This window comes from Cebus imitator, unplaced genomic scaffold, assembly GCF_001604975.1.
Source record: "Cebus imitator isolate Cc_AM_T3 unplaced genomic scaffold, Cebus_imitator-1.0 Scaffold88, whole genome shotgun sequence".
In the NCBI taxonomy this organism is placed as follows: Eukaryota; Metazoa; Chordata; class Mammalia; order Primates; family Cebidae; genus Cebus; species Cebus imitator.
Genome location: NW_016107403.1, coordinates 1,522,137 through 1,545,010, shown reverse-complemented (window position 1 = coordinate 1,545,010; position 22,874 = coordinate 1,522,137). Strand labels below are relative to the sequence as shown.

General features: G+C 39.6%; 1 protein-coding gene and 1 non-coding gene across 4 annotated transcripts in view; one reads left to right on the top strand and one right to left on the bottom strand.

Annotated features, from left to right (window-relative positions):
* Positions 1-22,874, bottom strand: part of SLC30A6 (solute carrier family 30 member 6) — a 65,333-nt gene that overhangs the window by 6,263 nt on the left and 36,196 nt on the right. For 2 of the 3 annotated variants that reach the window (XM_017534843.1, XM_017534844.1), the window contains 5 exons: positions 20,416-20,464; positions 19,932-20,051; positions 12,164-12,266; positions 10,204-10,251; positions 8,042-8,110 (listed from right to left, as the gene is read on the bottom strand). In XM_017534843.1, the coding sequence (XP_017390332.1) occupies positions 8,042-8,110; positions 10,204-10,251; positions 12,164-12,266; positions 19,932-20,051; positions 20,416-20,464 (389 nt within the window). Of the gene's footprint in view, positions 1-8,041; positions 8,111-10,203; positions 10,252-12,163; positions 12,267-18,655; positions 18,797-19,931; positions 20,052-20,415; positions 20,465-22,874 lie in introns of those variants that run through there. The other variant, XM_037740745.1, reaches the window with a different exon arrangement.
* LOC119472187 lies at positions 2,821-2,923 on the top strand. Its single transcript, XR_005201301.1, has one exon. It is a non-coding gene; the product is annotated as a U6 spliceosomal RNA (small nuclear RNA).

The following is a 22,874-nucleotide window of genomic DNA, read 5'->3' as shown; positions in this document are numbered from 1 at the left end:
AAAAAAAAAAAAAAAGAACAGATGCTTCTCAAAAGAAGTCATACAAGTGGCCAAGAAATATAAAAAAAGTGCTCATCATCACTAATCAGCAGAAAAATGCAAATCAAAACCACAATGAGATACTATCCCACACCAGTCAGAATGGCTATTATTATTATTAATTAATTTATTTTTTGAGACAGAGTCTTGCTCTATTGCCCAGGATGGAGTACAGTGGTGCAATCTTAGCTCACTGCAACCTCCACCTCCCGGGTTCAAGCAATTCTCCTGCCTCAGCCTCCCAAGTAACTGGGATTACAGGCCCGTGCCACCACACCTCACTGATTTCTGTATTTTTAGAGATGCGGTTTTGCCATGTTGGTCAGGCTGGTCTCGAACTCCTGACCTCAGGTAGTCCACCTGCCTCCACCTCCCAAAGTACTGGGATTACAGTATAGGCATCAGCCACCATGCCCAGTCAGAATAGTTATTATTAAAAAGTCAAAAAAAACAATAGGTGCTAGTGAGTCTGCAGAGAAAAGGGAACGTAACAGTGGGGATATAAATTAGTTCAGCCACTCTGAAAAGCAGTTTGAAGATTTCTCAAAGAACTTAAAACAGAACTACCATTTGACCCAGCAATCCCATAACTGGGTATATATCCAAAAGACAAAAAATCTTTCTACCAAAAAGACACATGTATGTGCATGTTCATCACAGCATTATTCACTATAGCAAAGACATGGCATCAACCTAGGTGCCCTAGCTGTTGGCACCTAGGATTGATGAGCACCTAGAATGGATTGCTTAAGGAAGAGTTCAAGACCAGCCTGGGCCACATAGCGAGACCCCATTGTTACAAAAATAAATTAGCCAGGCATACATCTGCAGTTCCAGCTACGAGGAAGGGTGAGGCAAGAAAACTGCTTGGGCCTAGAGGGTTGAGGCTGCAGTGACCCATGACTGTGCCCCTGCACTCTAGGCTGGGTGACAGAGCAAGACCCTGTCTCAATAAATAAAAAATAAAATAAAACATAAAGAAACACAGGGAGAGAGAATAGCATCAAGGATGATAGTACTTATATCTAGATGGCAGAATTATTTAGGATATTTAATCTCTTTTTTATGACTTAGTTACAAGTTCTTATTTATTTATTTTTTTGAGACGGAGTTTCGCTCTTGTTACCCAGGCTGGAGTGCAATGGTGCGATCTCGGCTCACCGCAACCTCCATCTCCCGGGTTCAGGCAATTCTCCTGCCTCAGCCTCCTGAGTAGCTGGGATTACAGGCACGCGCCACCATGCCCAGCTAATTTTTTGTATTTTTAGTAGAGACGGGGTTTCACCATGTTGACCAGGATGGTCTCGATCTCTTGACCTCGTGATCCACCTGCCTCGGCCTCCCACAGTGCTGGGATTACAGGCTTGAGCCACCGCGCCCGGCAAGTTCTTATTTTTTTTAAAATTGGGTACTATTTGCCTAATAAAAACTGTGTGTGTGTGTGTGTGTGTGTGTGTGTGTGTGTGTGTGAGAGAGAGAGAGAGAGAGAGAGAGAGAGAGAGAGATGGCCAGGCATGGTAGCTTATGCCTGTAATACTTGAGCTCAGGAGTTTCAGACCAGCCTGGACAACATGGCGAAACCTGATCTCTACAAAAAATACAAAAACTAGCTGGGTATGGTGGTGCACACCTATAGTCACATCTACTTGGGAGGCTAAGGTGTGAGGATGCTTGAGTCCATGAAGCAGAGGTTGCAGTGAGCCACGATCATGCCACTGCACACCAGGCTGGGCAACAGAGACAGACCCAGTCTCAAAAAAATAGAGTAAATAAAATTAAATAAAATGTCCAGCAGACACTCCATGTTGGTTTTTAAACAAACACAGATTTTCAAAAAAGAAAAAAAAATTCTTACAAAACATAAACTGCACATAAATTAGCCAAATTGTTTAGTTACGATGTATCTGAACCTATGACTTAAAATACTAAATACAGAACAATAGTAAGAGAGTCACTGTCAATCATGAGATAGAAAAAATATCTATATTCCTTAAATTTGACTTCTAGTTTATTACCTTTAAAAATTTTTTCTTTTGTCTTTTCTTCTTTGGCACAATTTGAAATTTCATTGTTATCCAATAGTTTGTTACTTTTAGCTAAGATAAGCCACATCTAATCAAGTCATGTTTGATTTCTCCCTTTCTTTGCCACTACCATTCACAGTTGTCACTATATAACTATTAAAGATGCCATATCCTCTTTTAGTCTGATATGGAAATCAAAAGTAATTAAAATAAGGAAACTGTATTTTCCGAGTATGAACTGGAAAAGTCTCCTATAATCATAGTGCATGTGTTAATTTATAGCTTTCGTGATATTAACTTTTAGCAGCTCAAAAGCTTGTTTTATTAAGTTTCTGGGTCTTAACCAGGGACGTCACAGGGTGTGGTCTAGAGGCCAAATTCTGAATTGGTGACTATATTTTTTGTGTTTATAAGCCATCCAATGTCACTAGTACAATTAAAAGAATAATTAGGCTGGGCATGGTGGCTCATACCTGTAATCTCAGCACTTTGGGAGGCCAAGGCGGGTGATCATGAGGTCAGGAGTTCAAGACCAGCCTGGCCAAGATGGTGAAACCCTGTCTCTACAAAAAATACAAAAATTAGCTGGGTGCAGTGGCAGGTGCCTGTAATCCCAGCTAATCAGGAGGCTGAGGCAGGAGAATCACTTGAACCTGGGAGGCAGAGGGTGCGGTGAGCCAAGATCACGCCACTGCACTCTAGCCTGGGCAACAGAGCAAGGCTAGGCCTCAAAAAAATAAAAAGAATAATTAAGTGGTCACTTTGGCAGTGCATATACTAAAACTGGAACAATATAGAGAAGATTTGCATGGCCTCTGTGCAAGAACGACACGAAAATTCAAGACGCATTCCATATTTTTAAAAACTGATTAATTTAAAAAAATAAAGAAAATAAAGAATGATTAAAAATGAACTGTAAGACCGAAGTGTATAGTTCTAAAAGGCATTCTAGAAGGCAGTTTGGGAATTTGCATCAAAAGCCATAAAAAAGATGAATATTTTCTGATTTACAAAAACTTCTAAAAATTAGTCTTAAGAAATAATCACAAATATTTAAAAAGTTTATCCCTAAAAATGTTTATCCCAGGCCAGGTGCAGTGGCTCATGCCTGTAATCCTAGCACTTTGGGAGCCTGAGGCAGGCAGATCAGGAGGTCAGGAGATCAACACCATCCTGGCTAATATGGTGAAACCTCGCCTCTACTAAAAATACAAAGAATTAGCTGGGCGTGGTGGCATGTCCCTGTAGTCCTAGCTACTTGGGAGGCTCAGGCAGGAGAATCGCTTGAACCCAGGAGGCGGACGTTGCGGTGAGCTGAGATCACACCATTGCACTCCAGCCTGGGCAACAGTGCGAGACTCCATCTCAAAAACAAAAACAAAAACAAAAACAAACAAAAAAGTTTATCCCAGACCTGTTAATATAGGAAAAATAGAAGAGAATTCTAAATATTCATTAAGGGACTGATGAAAGAAATTATGCATATTTATATAATGTAAAACTAAGATAACAAGCTATAAGACCTTCAAGGTAACATAATCTGTGCAGCAGAAAGCAACAGTACATCTGACTGACCTAAAAACCCCAAAGCAGCTAACAAGACTTAATGGAAATCTAGGACAGCCAATATGAGAAAGGCAGCTGAAACTGAGAGGAGTTTTGCACATTTCAACAGTGGGCAAATAAACTGGGTCTGCAATAAGGGCTGGAATAGTCTGCGCCCTATGAGTTCCTGAAAGTAACTAAGCAAAGCTCCCCTCTAGAAAAAGCCCCGTATCAAGAAGAAACAATGGGAAGAAAATCCAAACTGAGTAGTACAGTTGAGACAAAGGATAGAAGAGGTTCAGATAAAAATGTAAGGCAGGGCCAGCCACAGTGGCTCGTGCCTGGAATCCCAACACTTTGGGAGGCCAAAACAGTAAAATTGCTTAAGGTCAGGAGTTCAAGACCAGCCTGGGCAACACAGCAAGACTCAGTTTCTATAAGAAAAATAAAAAACATCAGCTGGGCATGGTGGCGTATACTTGTAATTCCAGCTACTGGGAAGGTTGAGGTAGGAAGGTCACTTGAGCCCAGAAGTCTGAGACTACAGTGAGCTATATCTATACCATTCACTCAAGCCTGGGTGAGAGGGCAGAACTCTGTCTCTTAAACACAACAACAACAACAACAACTATAGGCCGGGCACAGTGGCTCACAACTGTAATCCCAGCACTTTGGAAGGCTGAGACAAGTGATCACCTCAGGTCAGAAGTTTGAGACTGGCCTGGCCAACATGGTGAAACCCCAGCTCTACCCAAAAATATAAAAATTAGCCAGGCATGGTGGCATGCACCTGTAGTCTCAGCTTCTGGGGAGACTGAGCTGAAAGGATCACTTGAACCCGAGAGGTGGAGGTTACAGTGAGTTGAGATCACACCACTACACTCACTCCAGCCTGGGCAACAGAGACCCTGTCTCGAAAAAAAAAAAAAAAAAAAAAAAGTGAAAATGGCAGAGAGGAACAAAGCCAGAATAAAAAACTTTCTTCTTTTACAAAATTATCAGAAGGTGGAGCTCTAGACTCATACACACTACCCTAAACCACTCCTAATTTTAAAGTTCAGAAAAACTAATTTCACATAAAAATGAGCAACAGAAAAGGACAGAGGGTCAAATCCCACACAAAGTTATGTAAGAAAAAAAGAGACTATAAAACTCATTACAAAAGATCATAAGACAGATAAAACTACATGTGAGATAAAAACTATAACCTACTTTTTCAAAACCAGTCAAAAGATATAAAACAAGAACATAAATCAGAATTAGAAAACCTTAGAAAATGCGATGACAATTATAATACAAGAAAAAAGATCACTTTAGAAATGAAGACTTAGCCATAATAAATAAAAACATAAGTAAACATACAGGTATACTTTAAGAGACATAAAAGTTTAAAAAGAAAAATCAAAAGGAAATTAAGAGGAGATAAGAATTTGAGAGAAAATAACAACAAAAAAGAAAGGCAAAGATTCAACATGGACATAACAGAAGTTTCCAAAAAAGAAAACCAGGCCAGGCATGGTGGCTCATGCCTGTAATCCCAAGCACTTTGGGAGGCCAAGGCAGGTGGATCACCTGAGGTCAGGAGATCGAGACCAGCCTGGCCAACAAGGTGAAACCCTCTCTACTAAATATACAAAAATTAGGCATGGTGATACACGCTTGTAATACCAGCTACTCAGGAGGCTGAGGCAGGAGAATTGCTTGAACCCATGGGGCGGAGGTTGCAATGAGCCGAGATTGCGTCACTGCATTTCAGCTTAGACGACAAGAGTGGAACTCCATCTCGGGGGGAAAAGAAAAAACACACAAAGTAATTAGATGCTTTAAAAAATTCTTTTTGAAACAGCATTATTGAAAGGGTATACTGTGGGCTGGGCGCGATGGCTCACGCCTGTAATCCCAGCACTTTGAGGGATTAAGGTGGGCAGATCACTTGAGGTCAGGAGTTCAAGACCAGCTTGGCCAACATGGTAAAACGCCATCTCTACTAAAAATCACAAAAATTAGCTGGGCATGGTGGTGTGCACCTGTAATCCTAGCTACTCAGGAAGCTGAGGCAGGAGAATCACCTGAACCCGGAGTGGGGGTAGAGGTTGCAGAGAGTCAAGATTGCACCACTGCACTCCTGCCTGGACAACAGAGCAAGAGTCCATTTCAAAAAACAAAAAAACAAAAAGAAGAAGAAAGAAGAAAGAAGGAAAAAGAAAGAAGAAGAAAAAGTGGTACACTGCATACCTGAAACAACTGAAGCAGAATGACCAATGCCAACACATATTCTAGTAAACGTATTGAACTTTTAAAAAAAAAGGCTTTGGGCATCCAAGTAAAAAGATGAAGTCATATATAAAGGAAAAAAATTAGACTATCATTAGGCATTGTCTCAGCAATGCTTCACGCCAGAAATAAAAGGGATAATATATTTTTAAGAAACTTGAAACAAAATGTGTACTAAAGGTTTTATATCCTGTCAAACAAATTTTTAATTATAATGTCCACAAGCTGCTTTCAACATTCAAGAATTTAGAGAATATTGTTCTCAACGGCCCCTTCTAAAGAATTTACTGGAGAAGTGTAGTGTGGTGGGTCCCCCACCACCAGGTTATTCAAGGGTGTATGTCCGCTGCCTGAACTCTGAAGGCCAGGCAGTGAGCCAAAGCCATGGTGCCCACTGAGGAGCAAGCGTCCCTGAGAACTAAAGATTTTAGAGAGCATCTGAGACCCAACCAAGGAAAACAGTCTTATCACATGCATATAGTAGGCAAAGAGCGAGAAAACTAGCTTAAAAGCAGCTTAGAAATGGGAGGTGGGTAGATCCCTAAATCTGTCCTATTGCTGCCCAGGAGTGCTCCATAGGTAAGCTCTAATAAACTCACCTACTGGCCATGCTGGACCTATCCAAATCATCTTTGGCTCTTGGCACTTTGGTCACTTGGCACCCTCCCAGTAAGGCAGGAGGGGATGTTATAGTCTCAAGATTTTCTTGTAATAAGAATAAGTCTTAGACAGCCAAAACAATGAGAGAGGGGAAGAGCTGGAAAGGTAGAGGTGAAGCAACCATTTTCCCACTATGAAAGTGTAGACTGAAACTAAAGACTACAAAGTAGATAACATCATTGAACTGCTGGACCAGCTTTGATCTGCCTATCTATGAAATTTGTGTTATATTAGAAAAATCAAACCCTATTTGGCTTTTTGAAAATGATACTGTGGAAGAGTATTTAATGACATAGGATACTGTTCGTGATAAATTAACTAAATAAAAAGAGCAAATTATAAAACAACATAATCTCATTTTCTTTTTTTTTTGGAGACGGAGTCTCACTCCGTTACCCAGGCTGGAGTGCAATGGTGTGATCTTGGCTCACTGCAACTTCGCATCCCAGGTTCAGGTGATTCTCCTGCCTCAGCCTCCTGAGTAGCTGGGATTACAGGTGTGTGCCACACCACCACACCCAGCTAATTTTGTATTTTTAGTAGAGATGTGGTTTCACCATGTTAGCCAGGCTGGTCTTAAACTCCTGACCTCAGGTGATCTGCCTGCCTCGGCCTCCCAAAAGTGCTGGGATTACAGGCGTGAGCCACCGCACCCAGCCCATGATCTCATTTTCTAAAGGGAACAAATGTATAAACACCAAAATATCAACAGCAGTTTTCTTTTTTTTCTTTTTTTTTTTTTTGAGTCGGAGTTTCGCTCTTGTTACCCAGGCTGGAGTGCAATGGCACAATCTCGGCTCACCGCAACCACCGCCTCCTGGGTTCAGGCAATTCTCCTGCCTCAGCCTCCTGAGTAGCTGGGGCAGCTTTCTTTAGATGATAAGATTATAGTGATTTACATTTTCTGTATTTTCCTCACCATTCCTGATGTATGAGTAAAACCGTGTCATAATAAAGTCTCTCTGGTATTGAGGTTCAAACTGAATTAGAAAATATGGAATTTTATGCTGAAGCAAGTTGTGTTATTGTAGTTCTTCAAAATATTCAGTAAAATATCTAAAATTAGAACTGCAGTTAAAAAAGAAAGTAATTGCATTTTTTAAAACATTTTCTTATTTGGGAATTACACTGACTACAAATTTGTCTTATCTGGACACTCTTGTATTATTATCATTAACATGTTTGAAGGAAAAAAATTAAAACATTCCTTGGCCAGGTGCTGTGGCTCACATCTGTAATCCCAACACTTTGGGAGGTCAAAGTGGGAGGACTGCTTGAGGTCAGGAGTTTGAGACCAGCCTGGTCAACAAAGTGAGGCCCTGTCCCTACACAATAACAAAAAATCCCTCAATTAGGTAATTGAATCCATGTACATTTTACACTCTTCTTAACTAGGAATCAAAGGCTCTATGAAAGTTTTAAGGAAATACTTTTTTTCAGTTTTAAAATGAAAGACTATATTTTAAATTATAACTAAAGTCCTATGTAAAAGAACATACCAATGAGCCAAAACCTAGGGTCCAAAAATGTTCATTTCGGACTTCTAAAACTCCATCCAAGGTAGATACCTAACCAAAAACAGAAATTAGTGATCAGAGTTGTCTGTACTTAACATACCCAATGCAGTTTAGTCATATTATGGACTTGGTTTAACTTAAGAATGACACAGCCAAATCCTGCCGAAGGACACTTATTAGCTAAGAGAAGTCTTAGACCATTCAAGATACCATTCCTGTTTGTTCCATATTGACTCAACCTTGCTTTCCCATTTTCTTGTTTGCCCCAATTCTTTTAGAATCAGGTCCCCACTAATCAGTTTTAAACCCCTACTCCCACCAATTTTTCAACAGTGTATAGTTTTCATTTTATAAATATGAAATATATATCTAGCACTTTGTGGTATCAGATTTTTTTACTTAATTTTTTTGTTTTCTCAATCACTTCTCTGGATTCCCTTACAACGAATCTCTGCACAACACAGGATGTTGTTTGGCTGTGAGCCTACAAGAAATTCCAAGGCCAGATATATAGTATGTAGTCCACTGGTACACTGGGACAGGATATATACCCAAGGCCAGGCTTCACTAGTTGAGAGAAGTAGTCAGTTATATTGGTAAAAGTGACCTCTGTGACACTAACAATCAAAGGTTTAAAATAGTTTCAACATCAAAATAGTTCATTATTTTATTTCTTCATTAGCTAGTAGGTGGAAACATGAAACAGCTTAAAAGGAAGTTTAGGCTGGGCAAGGTGGCTCACATCTGTAATCCCAGCACTTTGGGAGGCTGAAATAAATGGGCAGATCACTTGTGGCTAGGAGTTCGAGACCAGCAAGGCCAACATGGCAAAACTCCATCTCTACTTAAAAAGTACAACAATTAGCCAGGTATGGAGCAGAGATCATGCCACTGCACTCTAGACTGGGCAATAGGGCAAGACACGGCCTCCAAAAAAAAAAAAAAAAAATCACAGCATTTGGCCAGGGGTGGCTCACACCTGTAATCCCAGCACTTTGGAAGGCCAAGATGTGAGGGTGGCTTGAGGCCAGGAGTTCAAGACCAGCCTGGTCTACATAGTGAGACCCCATCTTTTTATATATATTTTTTAAAGCAACAAAAGCCTGGGCACAGTGGCTTATGCTTGTAATCCCAGCACTTTGGGAGGCTGAGGCCGGTGGATTACCAGGTCAAGAGATCGAGACCATCCTGGCCAACATGGTGAAACCCCGTCTCTACGAAAAATACAAAAATTAAGTGGGCATTTGGCATGTGCCTGTAGCCCCAGCTACTCCGGAGGCTGAGGCGGAAGAATCGCTTGAACCCAGGAGGCAGAGGTTGCAGTGAGCCGAGACTGCGCCACTGAGCTCCAGCCCAGCGACAAAGTAAGACTCCATCTAAAAAAAAAAAAAATTTAGCCAGCCATTGTGGTGGGTGCCTGTAATCTCAGCTACTCAGGAGGCTGAGGCAGAAGAATTGCTTGAACCCAGGAGGCAGAGGTTGCAGTGAGCCAAGATTGTGCCACTATACTTCAGCCTGGGTGATAGAGCAAGACTCAGTCTCAAAAAAACAAAAAGGCCAGGCGTGGTGGCTCATGTCTGTAATCCCAGCACTTTGGGAGGCCAAGGCGGGTGGATCACGAGGTCAAGAGATCGAGAGTAGCCTGGCCAACATGGTGAAACCCCGCCTTTACTAAAAATACAAAAATTAGCTGAGCGTGGTGGGGAGCGCCTGTAGTCCCAGATACTCAGGAGGCTGAGGCAGGAGAATCGCTTGAGCCTGGGAGGCAGAGGTTGTAGTGAGCCGAAGGTTGTAGTGAGCTAAGATCCTGCCACTGCACTCCAGCCTGGGCGACAGAGCAAGACTCTGTCTCAAAAAATAAAAAAATAAAAAATAAAAAAATAAAAATCAACAGTATTTATAATAGGGTAGTCTTTAGACCACTACCTTCCACTTTACTTCAAGTGGATTTGATCTCCAAACTGAAAAATGCCTCATACTTTTTTATGTTTGCCACTGTATTATGGCTCCTAGTATGTTATTGTGAAGAACACAAACTCCCGAAAAATAAAATTCTAGGTAGAGTTGAATAAAGTATTATAAGTACTCACCTTTTCAATTCTCTGATATAAATTAAAATGATTTCATTTACTATTTCATCTTACCTCTCTGATAAGTTTGTCCAACTGACCAATAACATGGGGTGGCGTTGTCTGGGGGAAAAAATAATAAAACATGAGTAACGGGGGAAGGAAAAAATGTTTTCCAACAATGGCCCTGAATCCCCTCCCCAAAAGGATTTTAGGCCAGCCTTTGCTTTGACATGTGCCCTATCATGATTTAGAGAAGTTTCAACTGGCCCTACTAGTAGAGCAATGTCATCAACTGGCTCATACCTGTTTTCTTATCTTGAAGATAAGAAGATAAATAACACTTAAACAACCAACCAACCAACCAACCAACCAATCAACCGACCAACAAAAAGTCATTGGGAAATGGTTAGAAAGGTAAGATTATGCATAGGGCATAGCACTATGCAACTATTTTCTCATTGTTCGTATTATTTTTGGAGATGGAGCTACTGCCCCTAAGTTTTGGAAAAGGCATGAGGGTAAGACAGAAGGAACCACAGTGCTTACATGCACATCCAGCCCTGGGAAACTGCCTTTCTATTCAGGGTGTTCCTATCGTTTCAGTAAGTAGCAATGTGTCATTTACAATTTTAAGTTTGAAATTTTTAAAGTCTCACTGATTCAATGGCAGAAAATAATAAACAAAGGTCATAACCAAATTACACAACAGCCAAGGCACATTTACTGACGGAAAATAAGTATCTAAAAAAAATTTCAGGCCAGGTGCAGTGGCTCACACCTGTAATCCCAAGCACTTTGGTAAGTTCAAGGCAGGTGGCTCACCTGAGGTCAGGAGTTTGAGATCAGCCTGGCCAACATAGTGAAACCCCAGCTCTACTAAAAATAAAAATTAGCCAGGTGTGGTGGCACGTGCCTGTAGTCCCAGCTACTCAGGAGGCTGAGGTAGGAGAATTGCTTGAACCCAGGAGGCAGAGGTTGCAGTGACCTGAGATCACGCCACTACACTCCAGCCTGGACAACAGAGACAGACTCCGTCTCAAAAAAAAAAAGAGAAAAAAAAAATTTAAGTAACATTGTTTTCACTTGAAACATAATAATAATCTTAAATTTATGATTTTGTCACATTATAAATATAGGAGGATTTGTGCCTATTTTACGGGTTAATGGGACTTTCATCTGGTTCTTACTATATGAATTTCAGAGATTAGTGTTTGACTTCATTTCTAGCAGGGGCTTCCAGTAACTAAACATTTCATAATCTGCACTGTTAAAGGGAGGGCAATAAAAAACTTGGTTTTGCTTTGTTTCTTTGAGATGGAGTCTTGCTGTCACCCAGGCTGGACTGCAGTGGCACGATCTTGGCTCACTGCAACCTCCGACTCCCGGGTTCAAGCAATTCTCCTGCCTCAGCCTCCAGAGGAGCTGGGATTATAGGTACATGCCACCATGCCCAGCTAATTTTTGCATTTTTTTTTGTTTTTAGTAGAGACATGGTTTCACCATGTTGGCTAGGCTGGTCTCAAACTCCTGACCTTATGATTGGACCGCCTTGGCTTCCCAAAGTGCTGGGATTACAGGTGTGAGCCACGACGCCCAGCCAAAAACATTTTGTAATTTAAAAATATGGCCACATACAATGGCTCACACCCATAATCCCAACACTTTGGGAGGCCGGGGCAAGAGCATCATTTCAACTCAGGAGTTTGAGACCAGCTTGGGCAACATAGTGAGAGCCCATGTCTACAAACATCTTAAAAAATCAGCTGGGTATGGTGGTGTGTGCCTGTAGTCCTAGCTACTCTGGTGACTGAGGTGGGCAGGTCCTTTGAGCCTGGGAGGTCAAGGCTGCAGTGAGCTGAGATCCCACCGCTGCATTCCAGTCTATGTGACAGAGCAAGGTCCTGCCTCTAAAAGAAAAAAATAATAAATTACAATTTAAAAACAAAAATAAAAATTTCATAATCTGGTAGAAGAACATATACAACTTTTTAATCTGGTAGAAGGACATGGCTAATATTAAGCACGTGCTTACCTGGAGTAAGACTTTCCCACTGTACACACTCATGGGATACATAGTGCCAAACGTCATCAAGGCAATGGCTATTGCAGAGGCAGTGTCTACAGCAAAATAATTACTAAAAGGAAGAAACAATTCTAAATCTTAAATTTATATCTCACTAGGCATATTACAGTTAAATCTCCTGAACATTAACTATCTAAAGCAACAGGATTGAACAACAGGACAAAATTTTATCACAAGTGGCCACTACTCACAAAGACACATTTCAAAGAAAAAACTTCAGTTTTTAGAATTCTTTTCTGTCAAAGTTTAGTAGAAAAATAACTAATAATTATGTTCATTAGTAGGAAGAGGTATGATGAAAAAAAAAAGGGCATTTCCCCATCATGCATTTTTTCTGTCAAACTACTTGTCAACTAGAAAGATCTGAAATATATTCATTTGCTTGAGACAAACAAAAAACGTCAACTCATAATTTTTTTTAAGAGACAATAAAAGGTTTTTTTATTCAAAGGCATAACTGGATAAGTTGATTTGTTTATAACCATTCTTGTGAAATACTTTTCAAAAAAATATAACCAACTTCTTTGCATATAGCAGACACATACCTTAACTATGATGACCTAATTTTTGGTGGATAATGTATATGATTAAGCAGAAATAAGCAAACTCACACTGGTAGGTTATCAAATATTCAGTCAAAACTCCATTTGTGGCCCCCAATTCTTGATTGATTTCTATTTCCACTTCATCTACCATCTTGTCAACTTCCTGAGCGACTCTCTTGTCGACTCTTGACTCTTGTTTTCCTGACTGGCCACCAGATCAACCCCCTGACTGGCATGACCGGCCCGACCAGCCACTTGACCAGCCACTTCTCTGTCTGGAATTAGAAGATGTGTTTCCATCATAATTTTCTTCAATTTCAGGTAACTTGGCTGGCACTGAGTGTATCCAGTCGGAATCATGCCACTCTGCCTATAGCCTTTCTTCTGACTCACTTGTAGGAACATCAAAGCAAACACCCATATTTCCTTTCAGGAGGCAGATTCGGATAATCTGAGACACTGCAATACTACTCACTCAGCTTTCTGTTAAGTTCTTTCCAAGCACAGCTGACATCCTATATTTCCTCTAAGCTTTCCAGAGTCATGGTCACAAACTCCCTATCAGAGGTGATCAAAGATCGTGGTTCAAAGCTTGATGCACCAGAAATGTGGGCTAAAGTTGCAGCCAATGCATCCACTGCCCCTTTCTCTACTATCAGTCTCTGAGTTGATGGTCAGAAAAAATCAACAGCAACATAAGAAATGGAAGCCAGAGACCTGATGGTATCTGTGCTTTTAGATTTAACTAAATCCACTGCAGAAGGAACACCTACACATTTAAAAGTAATTCCTGCTTTTTGTTCCACATATCTTAGCTGACCTCTTTCTCTTAGTTGATCTCTTTTCCTTGGTTGACAAAACATACACAAATCCCTGTCCGTCCAGCTCTCCCTGTGCATCCAGAACAATGGATATAGGACTCAACATCCTGAGGAGGAGAACTTTGAATCATCAGGTCAACTTCAGGAATGTGTGAACCATAGGCAGCCACATTGGTTGCCACCAAAACTTTAAAACTACCTTCCCTGAAGCCTTTTTGTGTAATTTATCTTTATGACTATGCATTGTCTCCACGTAAACACTGGGTATTTTGTTTTAATGTGTTGATTCATGGCCATTTCAGTTACATTCTTCTTGGTCTCCCAGAAAATAACAGCTCACCCTTCAGACCCACTGTAGACTTGAAAGACATCTCCAATAACTGCTGGCCTCTGAGACCAATGACACTGGATGGTCAAGGGTTCCACAGTAGTTGCAGCCTTTTGAGTCATTTTTCCAACAAGGTAAACCTGATAATATCTGGATTTCATGTATTTTTTTGCAACTTTGTATACCCACTGTGGGCAAGTTGCAGTAAAAAGTAAAGTCTGAGGACTGTCTTCAGAATTAGTTTTGTAGGATTTGTGAATAATATCTTCAAGTTGTTCAGCAAAACCTATATCTAACATTTGATCCACTTCATCACGCCCAACATAGTGCAGTTTAGAAAGATCCAATTGGCCACTCTGCAGAGGGTCTTTGGTATGACCAGTGTCCCAACAAAGATGTCAATGCCATTTCGAATATGATTAACTTGGCTTTGAAATGATGTTCCATCATAAAAACATGCCACGCTGAGTTTCCTAGTAATATCTTTGAAGTCTTTTGCTACTTGATTTGCCAGTTCCCTTGCTGGAGCCAAAATAAGTACCTTTGGTGAGCGGCTTTTTAAAATTGTTTCTTGATTTCTTTGGAGTCTTTCAATCAAGGGGATGGCAAAAGAGAATGTCTTTCCTGTTCCTGTCCATGCTTGAGCTATTAAATCTTTTCCTTCATACACAGGACCAAAGGTCTTAACTTGAATAGGAAAGAGATATGTTACCCTTTGACCTTTCAGAAGCTTTATAGTCTCTTCAGAAATAGGGAAATTGGAGAAGGCGCCTTCTTTCTGTTTATGTGTTAAGGCCTTCTCTAGTTTATTATCACTTGATTTATGTGTAGAACTATCTAAGTATGACACTTGGTTTGATTTTTTTTCCCATATTCATTAATATCTCCATTTGGTAGATCTTTTCTTCTTGACTTACAAGATTTACAGAATTCATCTGAAAGTCTATTAAATCCTTCTTCAGTGTCTCCATTTAGCTTCTCTTTCATTTTAGCTTTTTTGGCCTTGGGAACACCCAGGTCATCTGTAACACCATTTTCTCTTGTTTCTGATTTCTCATCCGAGTCATAATAGTGCCTTGACTTCCTTTTGTCACCCCAGCATTGTGTAACATGTTTTCAGCTTATCCTGTTTAAATCTTCATAACAACCCTATAAGGGAAGTACAGGTCCATAATCCCTTATCTGAAATTGCGATATCCATAAAGCTCTTTTGCCTTTTCTTCTGGCTCTTGGACTCCTCCAAGGGTGCTTCTAGCTGCATATGTTCCCCCAGAGGAGTTTCCCAGGCATTACTGGCTACTGCCGCCTCCCTCTGGGTGCAGTGGCCACAACCACCTATGGGCAGCAAAGGAAGTGGGGACAGAGCGACTGCCCAGCCTTGACTGTGTGTCACTTGACTAGTAATTTTTGATACAGAAAGACTAATGGAATCTATCAGTAATTATATCCATTTTCCAATGAGTGATAATTATTTCCAATAAAACTTCAAATTCCCCAGGAAGTTCCCCAGGTAAGATTCTCCAGGAATTTTTTATGGTAACATTATAGCTGACATCAACAGTTTAAACTGGCTGAAGTTCTACCAACAATACAGACCAAAAATGCCAATAATTACAAGTTGATTGTGCATTCTTTTCTACTTTTCCCCACATGCTGGGAATAGAGATGTGAATGAGACACAATCCTTGCCCTAGGAATAATAGGAGATACACATGTGAAAAACATGAAGCACTTTAGGCACTAAGGCAGAAATGTCTACAGAGTACCATGGCTGTACAAAAGATTGAGTGACAAGGCTACTGGGGTGGAGATAATCCAGAAAGACTAAATATAAAAAGAGGAGGTGAGGTTTGGGCAGAACCTTCAAAGATGAGCAAGTGAAAGCCGCATGTATAGGGGCATGAAAACCCTGACCCAGCAATAAAACCACAAAAATGGTCAGGAGTACATAGAGGGATGGTTAGTAAGGTTGATAGGGGCCTGATTACACAGGACTCTGTGCCCAACTTCAATTTTTGCAACTATGCAAAGGAGAGGGTTTTGAAATAGGAAGATATTATGTCCAAACTAGCAAATTTGAATAATCACATTAGTGGCAAAATAAAAGATAATTAGCAATGGATGAGAATGAAAACTAGAAGACCAGAGGCTATTCTAATTAGACCAAAGAAATGATGATAAAGGTCTTAACTGGGACAGCAGCAGTAAGAATGGTAAAGAGGAGACAGCCTGTCACCCAGGCTAGAGTGCAGTGGTGCAATCTCAGCTCACTGCAACCTCTGCCTCCTGGGTTCAAGCAATTCTCCTGCTTCAGCCTTCCAGGTAGCTGGGATTACAGGTGTGTGTTACCACATCCAGCAAATTTTTGTATTTTTAGCAGAGATTTTTGTATTTTAAGTAGAGACGGAGTATTGCCATGTTGGCCAGGCTGGTCTGGAACTCCTGACCTCAGGTGATCTGCCCACCTTGGCCTCTCAAAGTGCTGGGACTACTGGCATGAGCCACTGCACCCAGCCAAATAAATAAATATTAATAAACAATTATACAAGGCTTGAAGATGAATTAGAAATGGCTTGGGGAGTGGCAAGAGGAGAGGAAGGAGGAAAAGTAGGTATTTAAGGATGCATTGCGGTTCTTAAAAAAATTAAAATATTGGGGGAATGTGAAGGGATGGTTAACAGATATAAAAATATAGTTAGAATGAATAAAATATAGTATTTGATAGCAAAACAAGGTTACTACACTCAATAATAATTTATTGTACATTTTAAAATAAACAAGAGCATAATTAGATTGTAACACAAAGAAAAAATAAATCCTTGAGGTGATGGATACCCCATTTACACTGATATAATTATTACATACTGTATGCCTGTATCAAAATATCTCATGTACATAAATATATATACCTGCCAGGCATGGTGGCTCACGCCTGTAATCCCAGCACTTTGGGAGGCCGAGGTGGGTGGATCACCTGAGGTCAGGAGTTCGAGACCAGCCTGGCCAACATGGAGAAATCCCATCTCTATTAAAAACAACAACAACAACAACAAAACAACTATATATATATATATATATATATATATATATATATATATGTACTATGTACCCACAAAAGTAAAAAATTAAATAAATTAGATAAACACAGAATTATCATATGACTCAATAATTTAACTTCTGGGTATATACCCCCAAGAATTGAAAGGAAGGACTCAGATCTATTTGTACACTCATGTTCATAGTGGCATTATTCACAATAGCCAAAAAGTGGAACCAATTCAAATATCCACTGATGGATAAATGGGTAAACAAAATGTGGTATGTACATGGAATGGAATGTGATTCAGCCTTAAAAAAGAAGGAAATTCTGCACATACTACAACATGGATTAACCTTGAGGACATTATGCTAAGTGAAATAAACAGGCACAAAAGAACAAATATTATATGATTTCATTTCTATGAAGTACTTAGAGAAATCAAATTCATAGAGACAGAAAGTAGAATGGTGATTTCCAGGGGCTGTGAGGAAGAGGAAAAGGAAAGCTGTTTAATGAGTTTCAGGAAGGAAAGAGGAAAAAGGTTCTGGAGAAAGATGGTGTAATGGTTGCATATAATGTCACTAAATTGTACACTCAACATAAATTAAAAAACTCTATGTTGGGATTATAGGCGTGAGCCACTGAGGCGGGCATATCACCTGAGGTCAGGAGCTTGAAACCAGCCTAGCCAACACTGCAAAACCCCATCTCTACTAAAAATACAAAAATTAGCCGGGCGTGGTGGCAGGCACCTGTAATCCCAGCTACTCAGGAGGCTGAAGCAGGAGAATCGCTTGAACCCAGGAGGTACAGGTTGCAGTGGGCTGAGATTGTGCCACTGCACTCCAGCCTGGGCAACAAGAGAAAAACTCTGTCTCAAAAAAAAAAAAAAAAAAAAAAAAAAAAACTTTCAAAAAAAAAAAAAAAAAAAAAAAAAAAAACAACCCCAACTCTATGTTATGTATATTTTAATGCAATTTAAAATAAGAATGCATTGGTCTAAATGACAGTATTTTTCTTGTATCTCCCATTCACTGAGATGGGAAATATAAGAAAAAACAGTTTCAGTGTTAAGGGAAAATAGGTTCAGATTAAGTAGACACAAATAGAAGTTAGGAAGATACGCCTTTTGGAATTCAATCGAAATGTGGGCTAGAAATAAAAATTAGGGAATCCCACAGAAGTAGCAAACAAAAACAAATACTTGCATGTGATTTTTAAGGAAAACACACAAAACAGCAAGAAGAATAAGGACAAATTCTTGTAAGGACTAATATTTAAATGGTGGGTAGCCAAATAATCATATGCCATAACATGTTAAGCTTAAAGCAGCTGTAAAGGCTATTTCCTAAAAGGCTTTAGTTTTTAAAAATTGTTTCACACCTACGTCCTCTTCTCCTCCCTCTCTCAGCAATAGTGGCTGTGGTTCAGATTTATTACTGTTCTCTTTTCTGTTTCACTCATCAGGTCAGCAGTAGGGAATTTAAATTGTTTTCCAGTCTGCATTATAGATTGTGGTAAGAAATACTCATTGAACCCAATCCCCTTGATTTTTCAGATGAAGACACCTGAGGAAAAGACGTGATCTAAGTTACATGGGTCATAAGCAAAACTGCTAGAAGCCTGACCACTATCCATACTGCTGATGCCCTTAAAAGTGAGGCCCTAGAAATCAAAACATACTTGACAATAATAAAAAATACTCACTTAATTTCAATGAGCATATAAGTAATACAAAGAGCAAATGCTCCAGCAAGATCAATCAAAACAAATGGATTCATTCGGGGAAGGAAGATACTGCTAAGTCCTGGAATAATTCCACACAAGCTAAAAAAAAAAAACAAAAAAAACATAAAGAGTATCCATTAGCAGAACTCATAAAACTGGTGACAACCTTGTAAAAGATAACTTGTATTTTGGTACCATATAGTATACTTCTTTTTTTTTTTTTAAATCACAAACTGATTGCTCAGTATCACAGAACATAGCATACTTCTTAAAGAAAGCAAAGAGGATTTGCAAACAAAGCTCTTTTTTGTATCATCAATTAAAAAGTAAAGGGAGAATAACAATCTGATCTGTGTGATTCATGTAGTAACCTCAGCAATGAATAACTTAAGTTCCNTGCGGTGAGCCGAGATCGCGCCATTGCACTCCAGCCTGGGTAACATGAGTGAAACTCCGTCTCAAAAAAAAAAAAAAAAAAAAAAAAAAAAACAACCCCAACTCTATGTTATGTATATTTTAATGCAATTTAAAATAAGAATGCATTGGTCTAAATGACAGTATTTTTCTTGTATCTCCCATTCACTGAGATGGGAAATATAAGAAAAAACAGTTTCAGTGTTAAGGGAAAATAGGTTCAGATTAAGTAGACACAAATAGAAGTTAGGAAGATACGCCTTTTGGAATTCAATCGAAATGTGGGCTAGAAATAAAAATTAGGGAATCCCACAGAAGTAGCAAACAAAAACAAATACTTGCATGTGATTTTTAAGGAAAACACACAAAACAGCAAGAAGAATAAGGACAAATTCTTGTAAGGACTAATATTTAAATGGTGGGTAGCCAAATAATCATATGCCATAACATGTTAAGCTTAAAGCAGCTGTAAAGGCTATTTCCTAAAAGGCTTTAGTTTTTAAAAATTGTTTCACACCTACGTCCTCTTCTCCTCCCTCTCTCAGCAATAGTGGCTGTGGTTCAGATTTATTACTGTTCTCTTTTCTGTTTCACTCATCAGGTCAGCAGTAGGGAATTTAAATTGTTTTCCAGTCTGCATTATAGATTGTGGTAAGAAATACTCATTGAACCCAATCCCCTTGATTTTTCAGATGAAGACACCTGAGGAAAAGACGTGATCTAAGTTACATGGGTCATAAGCAAAACTGCTAGAAGCCTGACCACTATCCATACTGCTGATGCCCTTAAAAGTGAGGCCCTAGAAATCAAAACATACTTGACAATAATAAAAAATACTCACTTAATTTCAATGAGCATATAAGTAATACAAAGAGCAAATGCTCCAGCAAGATCAATCAAAACAAATGGATTCATTCGGGGAAGGAAGATACTGCTAAGTCCTGGAATAATTCCACACAAGCTAAAAAAAAAAAACAAAAAAAACATAAAGAGTATCCATTAGCAGAACTCATAAAACTGGTGACAACCTTGTAAAAGATAACTTGTATTTTGGTACCATATAGTATACTTCTTTTTTTTTTTTTAAATCACAAACTGATTGCTCAGTATCACAGAACATAGCATACTTCTTAAAGAAAGCAAAGAGGATTTGCAAACAAAGCTCTTTTTTGTATCATCAATTAAAAAGTAAAGGGAGAATAACAATCTGATCTGTGTGATTCATGTAGTAACCTCAGCAATGAATAACTTAAGTTCCCATGATAGACACATTTCTTGTGTATTCCTTTAAATTATGCATATCATGAAACTCCATAACATCTTACCTTCGACTAAGATCTGCAACATGCTCTTGAAGCCAGCTCGTACTAGCAGCTTTAAGAAGAAAATACTTAAATTACCTATCTAGAAGAAAAAACCCACTACTCGAAATATTTGAGTTATTTAATTTAAAAAAACAAATTTGGCAGTGACTGAATAACATTACAAAAGAACATGCTACTCCTCAAATCCAGAAATTTTTCCTCTTTTATACCCTTATGCCACTAAGTCAAAAGCAGTTTCAACTATTATACAATACATAGTTGACTCGAAGGAATTAGTGAACTTAGATATGTCATTGTTATTATTGATTTGAAGTTTTGAAGGTTCTTTATACTTTTTGTTGAGATGGAGTTTCACTCTTTTCGCCCAGGCTGGAGTGCAATGGCATGATCTTGGCTCACTGCAACATCCGTCTCCCAGGTTCAAGTGATTCTCCTGCCTCAGCCTCCTGTGTAGCTGGGATTACAGGAGAGTGTCACCACACCTGGCTAATTTTGTACTTTTAGTAGAGATAGGGTTTCACCATATTGGTCAGGCTATTCTTGAACTCCTGACCTCAGGTGATCTGCCTGCCTCGACCTCCCAAAGTGCTGGGATTACAGGTGTGAGCCACCATGCCCGGCAGTTCTTTATACTTTTAAGCTAGAGCTTCCAAATCTGTGTGCTGAGAATGGGCTATAGGTATAGGCTCAGTATCCCAAATCTGAAAATCAAAAATCCAAAACTTTAAGCACCAAGATGATACTCAAAGGAAATGCTCATGAGAGTATTTTGACTTTTGAATTTTCAGGTTTGGGATGCTCAACCCATACATATAATTGAAACATTCCAAAATCTAAAAAAACCTAAAATGTGAAACACTCCTGGCCCCAAGCATTGGGGCCCCTGGCCCCAAGATAAGGGATGCTCAAACTACATATGAATGATTAATTCCCTCAGCTCTCAAAAAAGCCAGGTGAGGACCTGGGTACCTACAAAGACACTTCCAGTTACTATTCTTGGAAATTCTTGGATAAGTAGCCTGTGCCTAGGCTCAAGAATCATCTTCCATTAATCTCAGAGTCCTACAGAAATATCAATTGTTAAAATGCGTACCATGATGTAAAAAACATTGGCAAGACTTATGCAAATGAAAAATAGTTGAGCAGTTAAGTAAGATGTCTGAATATCTGGCTTCAAATCGTAGCTCTGCCAGTAACTAGACGTGCAGCACTGGGTGAGTGATTTAATCTCTCAATGCCTTAGTGTAAAATGGGCATAATAAAGGTATTTACTTCATATGGCTAGAATTAAATTAGTTATTCTATGTAAAGTATTTAGCAGTGCTTGGCATAAAGAAAGTGCTTAATATTATTTTCCACTCAAATTTCAAGTAATTTCACAAATCTTTTATCTTTTCTTTTTTTTTTTGAGATGGAGTTTCGCTTTTGTTGCCCAGGCAGAAGTGCAATGATGTGATCTCAGCTTACTGCAACCTCTGCCTCCTGGGTTCAAGGGATTCTCCTGCCTCAGTCTCCCGAATAGCTGGGATCACAGGCGCCTGCCACCATGCCCAGCTAATTTTTGTAACTTTTTAGTAGAGATGGGGTTTCGCCATGTTGGCCAGGCTGGTCTTGAACTGCTGACCTTGTGATCTGCCTGTCCTGGTCTCCCAAGCTGCTGGGATTACAGGCGTCAGCCATCGCACCCGGCCTTTTCCTTTTTTTTTTTTTTGAAGCCAGAGTCTTGCTATGTTCCCCAGGCTAGACTCAAACTTCTGAGCTCAAGCAATACTTCCACCTCAGCCTCCCGAGTAGCTGGGACTATAATCACATGCTACTACGACCAGCTAATGTCACAAATCTTAATGTTTCTGGGAACCTTCATTTCCAGTTAATGAAAATATAAACTAGGCTGGGACTGCTCACGCCTGCAGTCCCAGCACTGTGGGAGGCTGATGTGAGAGGATTGTTTGAGCCCAGGAGTTAGAGACTAGCCTGGGTAAACAAAGGGAGACTTTGTCTCTCTAAAAAATAAAAAATAATAAAAATATAAACTATATAACTTTTCTGGAAATAAATTTGGCAATGTACATCAAAGCTTTTAAAAAATACTCTTTTTCTTAGCTGAAGTAGAGTTACAAAGAGGAAAAAAAAAAGAAAAAAAAGAAAAAAGAAAAAAATACTCTATTTTAAATCCAGTAAGTAATTCCTTCTCTGGGAATTTACCCTACAGAAATAAAAAACGCAGGTCGGGCGCGGTGGCTCAAGCCTGTAATCCCAGCACTTTGGGAGGCCGAGGTGGGTGGATCACGAGGTCAAGAGATCGAGACCATCCTGATCAACATAGTGAAACCCCGTCTCTACTAAAAAAAATACAAAAAATTAGCTGGGCATGGTGGTGCATGCCTGTAATCCCAGCTATTCAGGAGGCTGAGGCAGGAGAATTGCCTGAACCCAGGAGGCGGAGGTTGCGGTGAGCC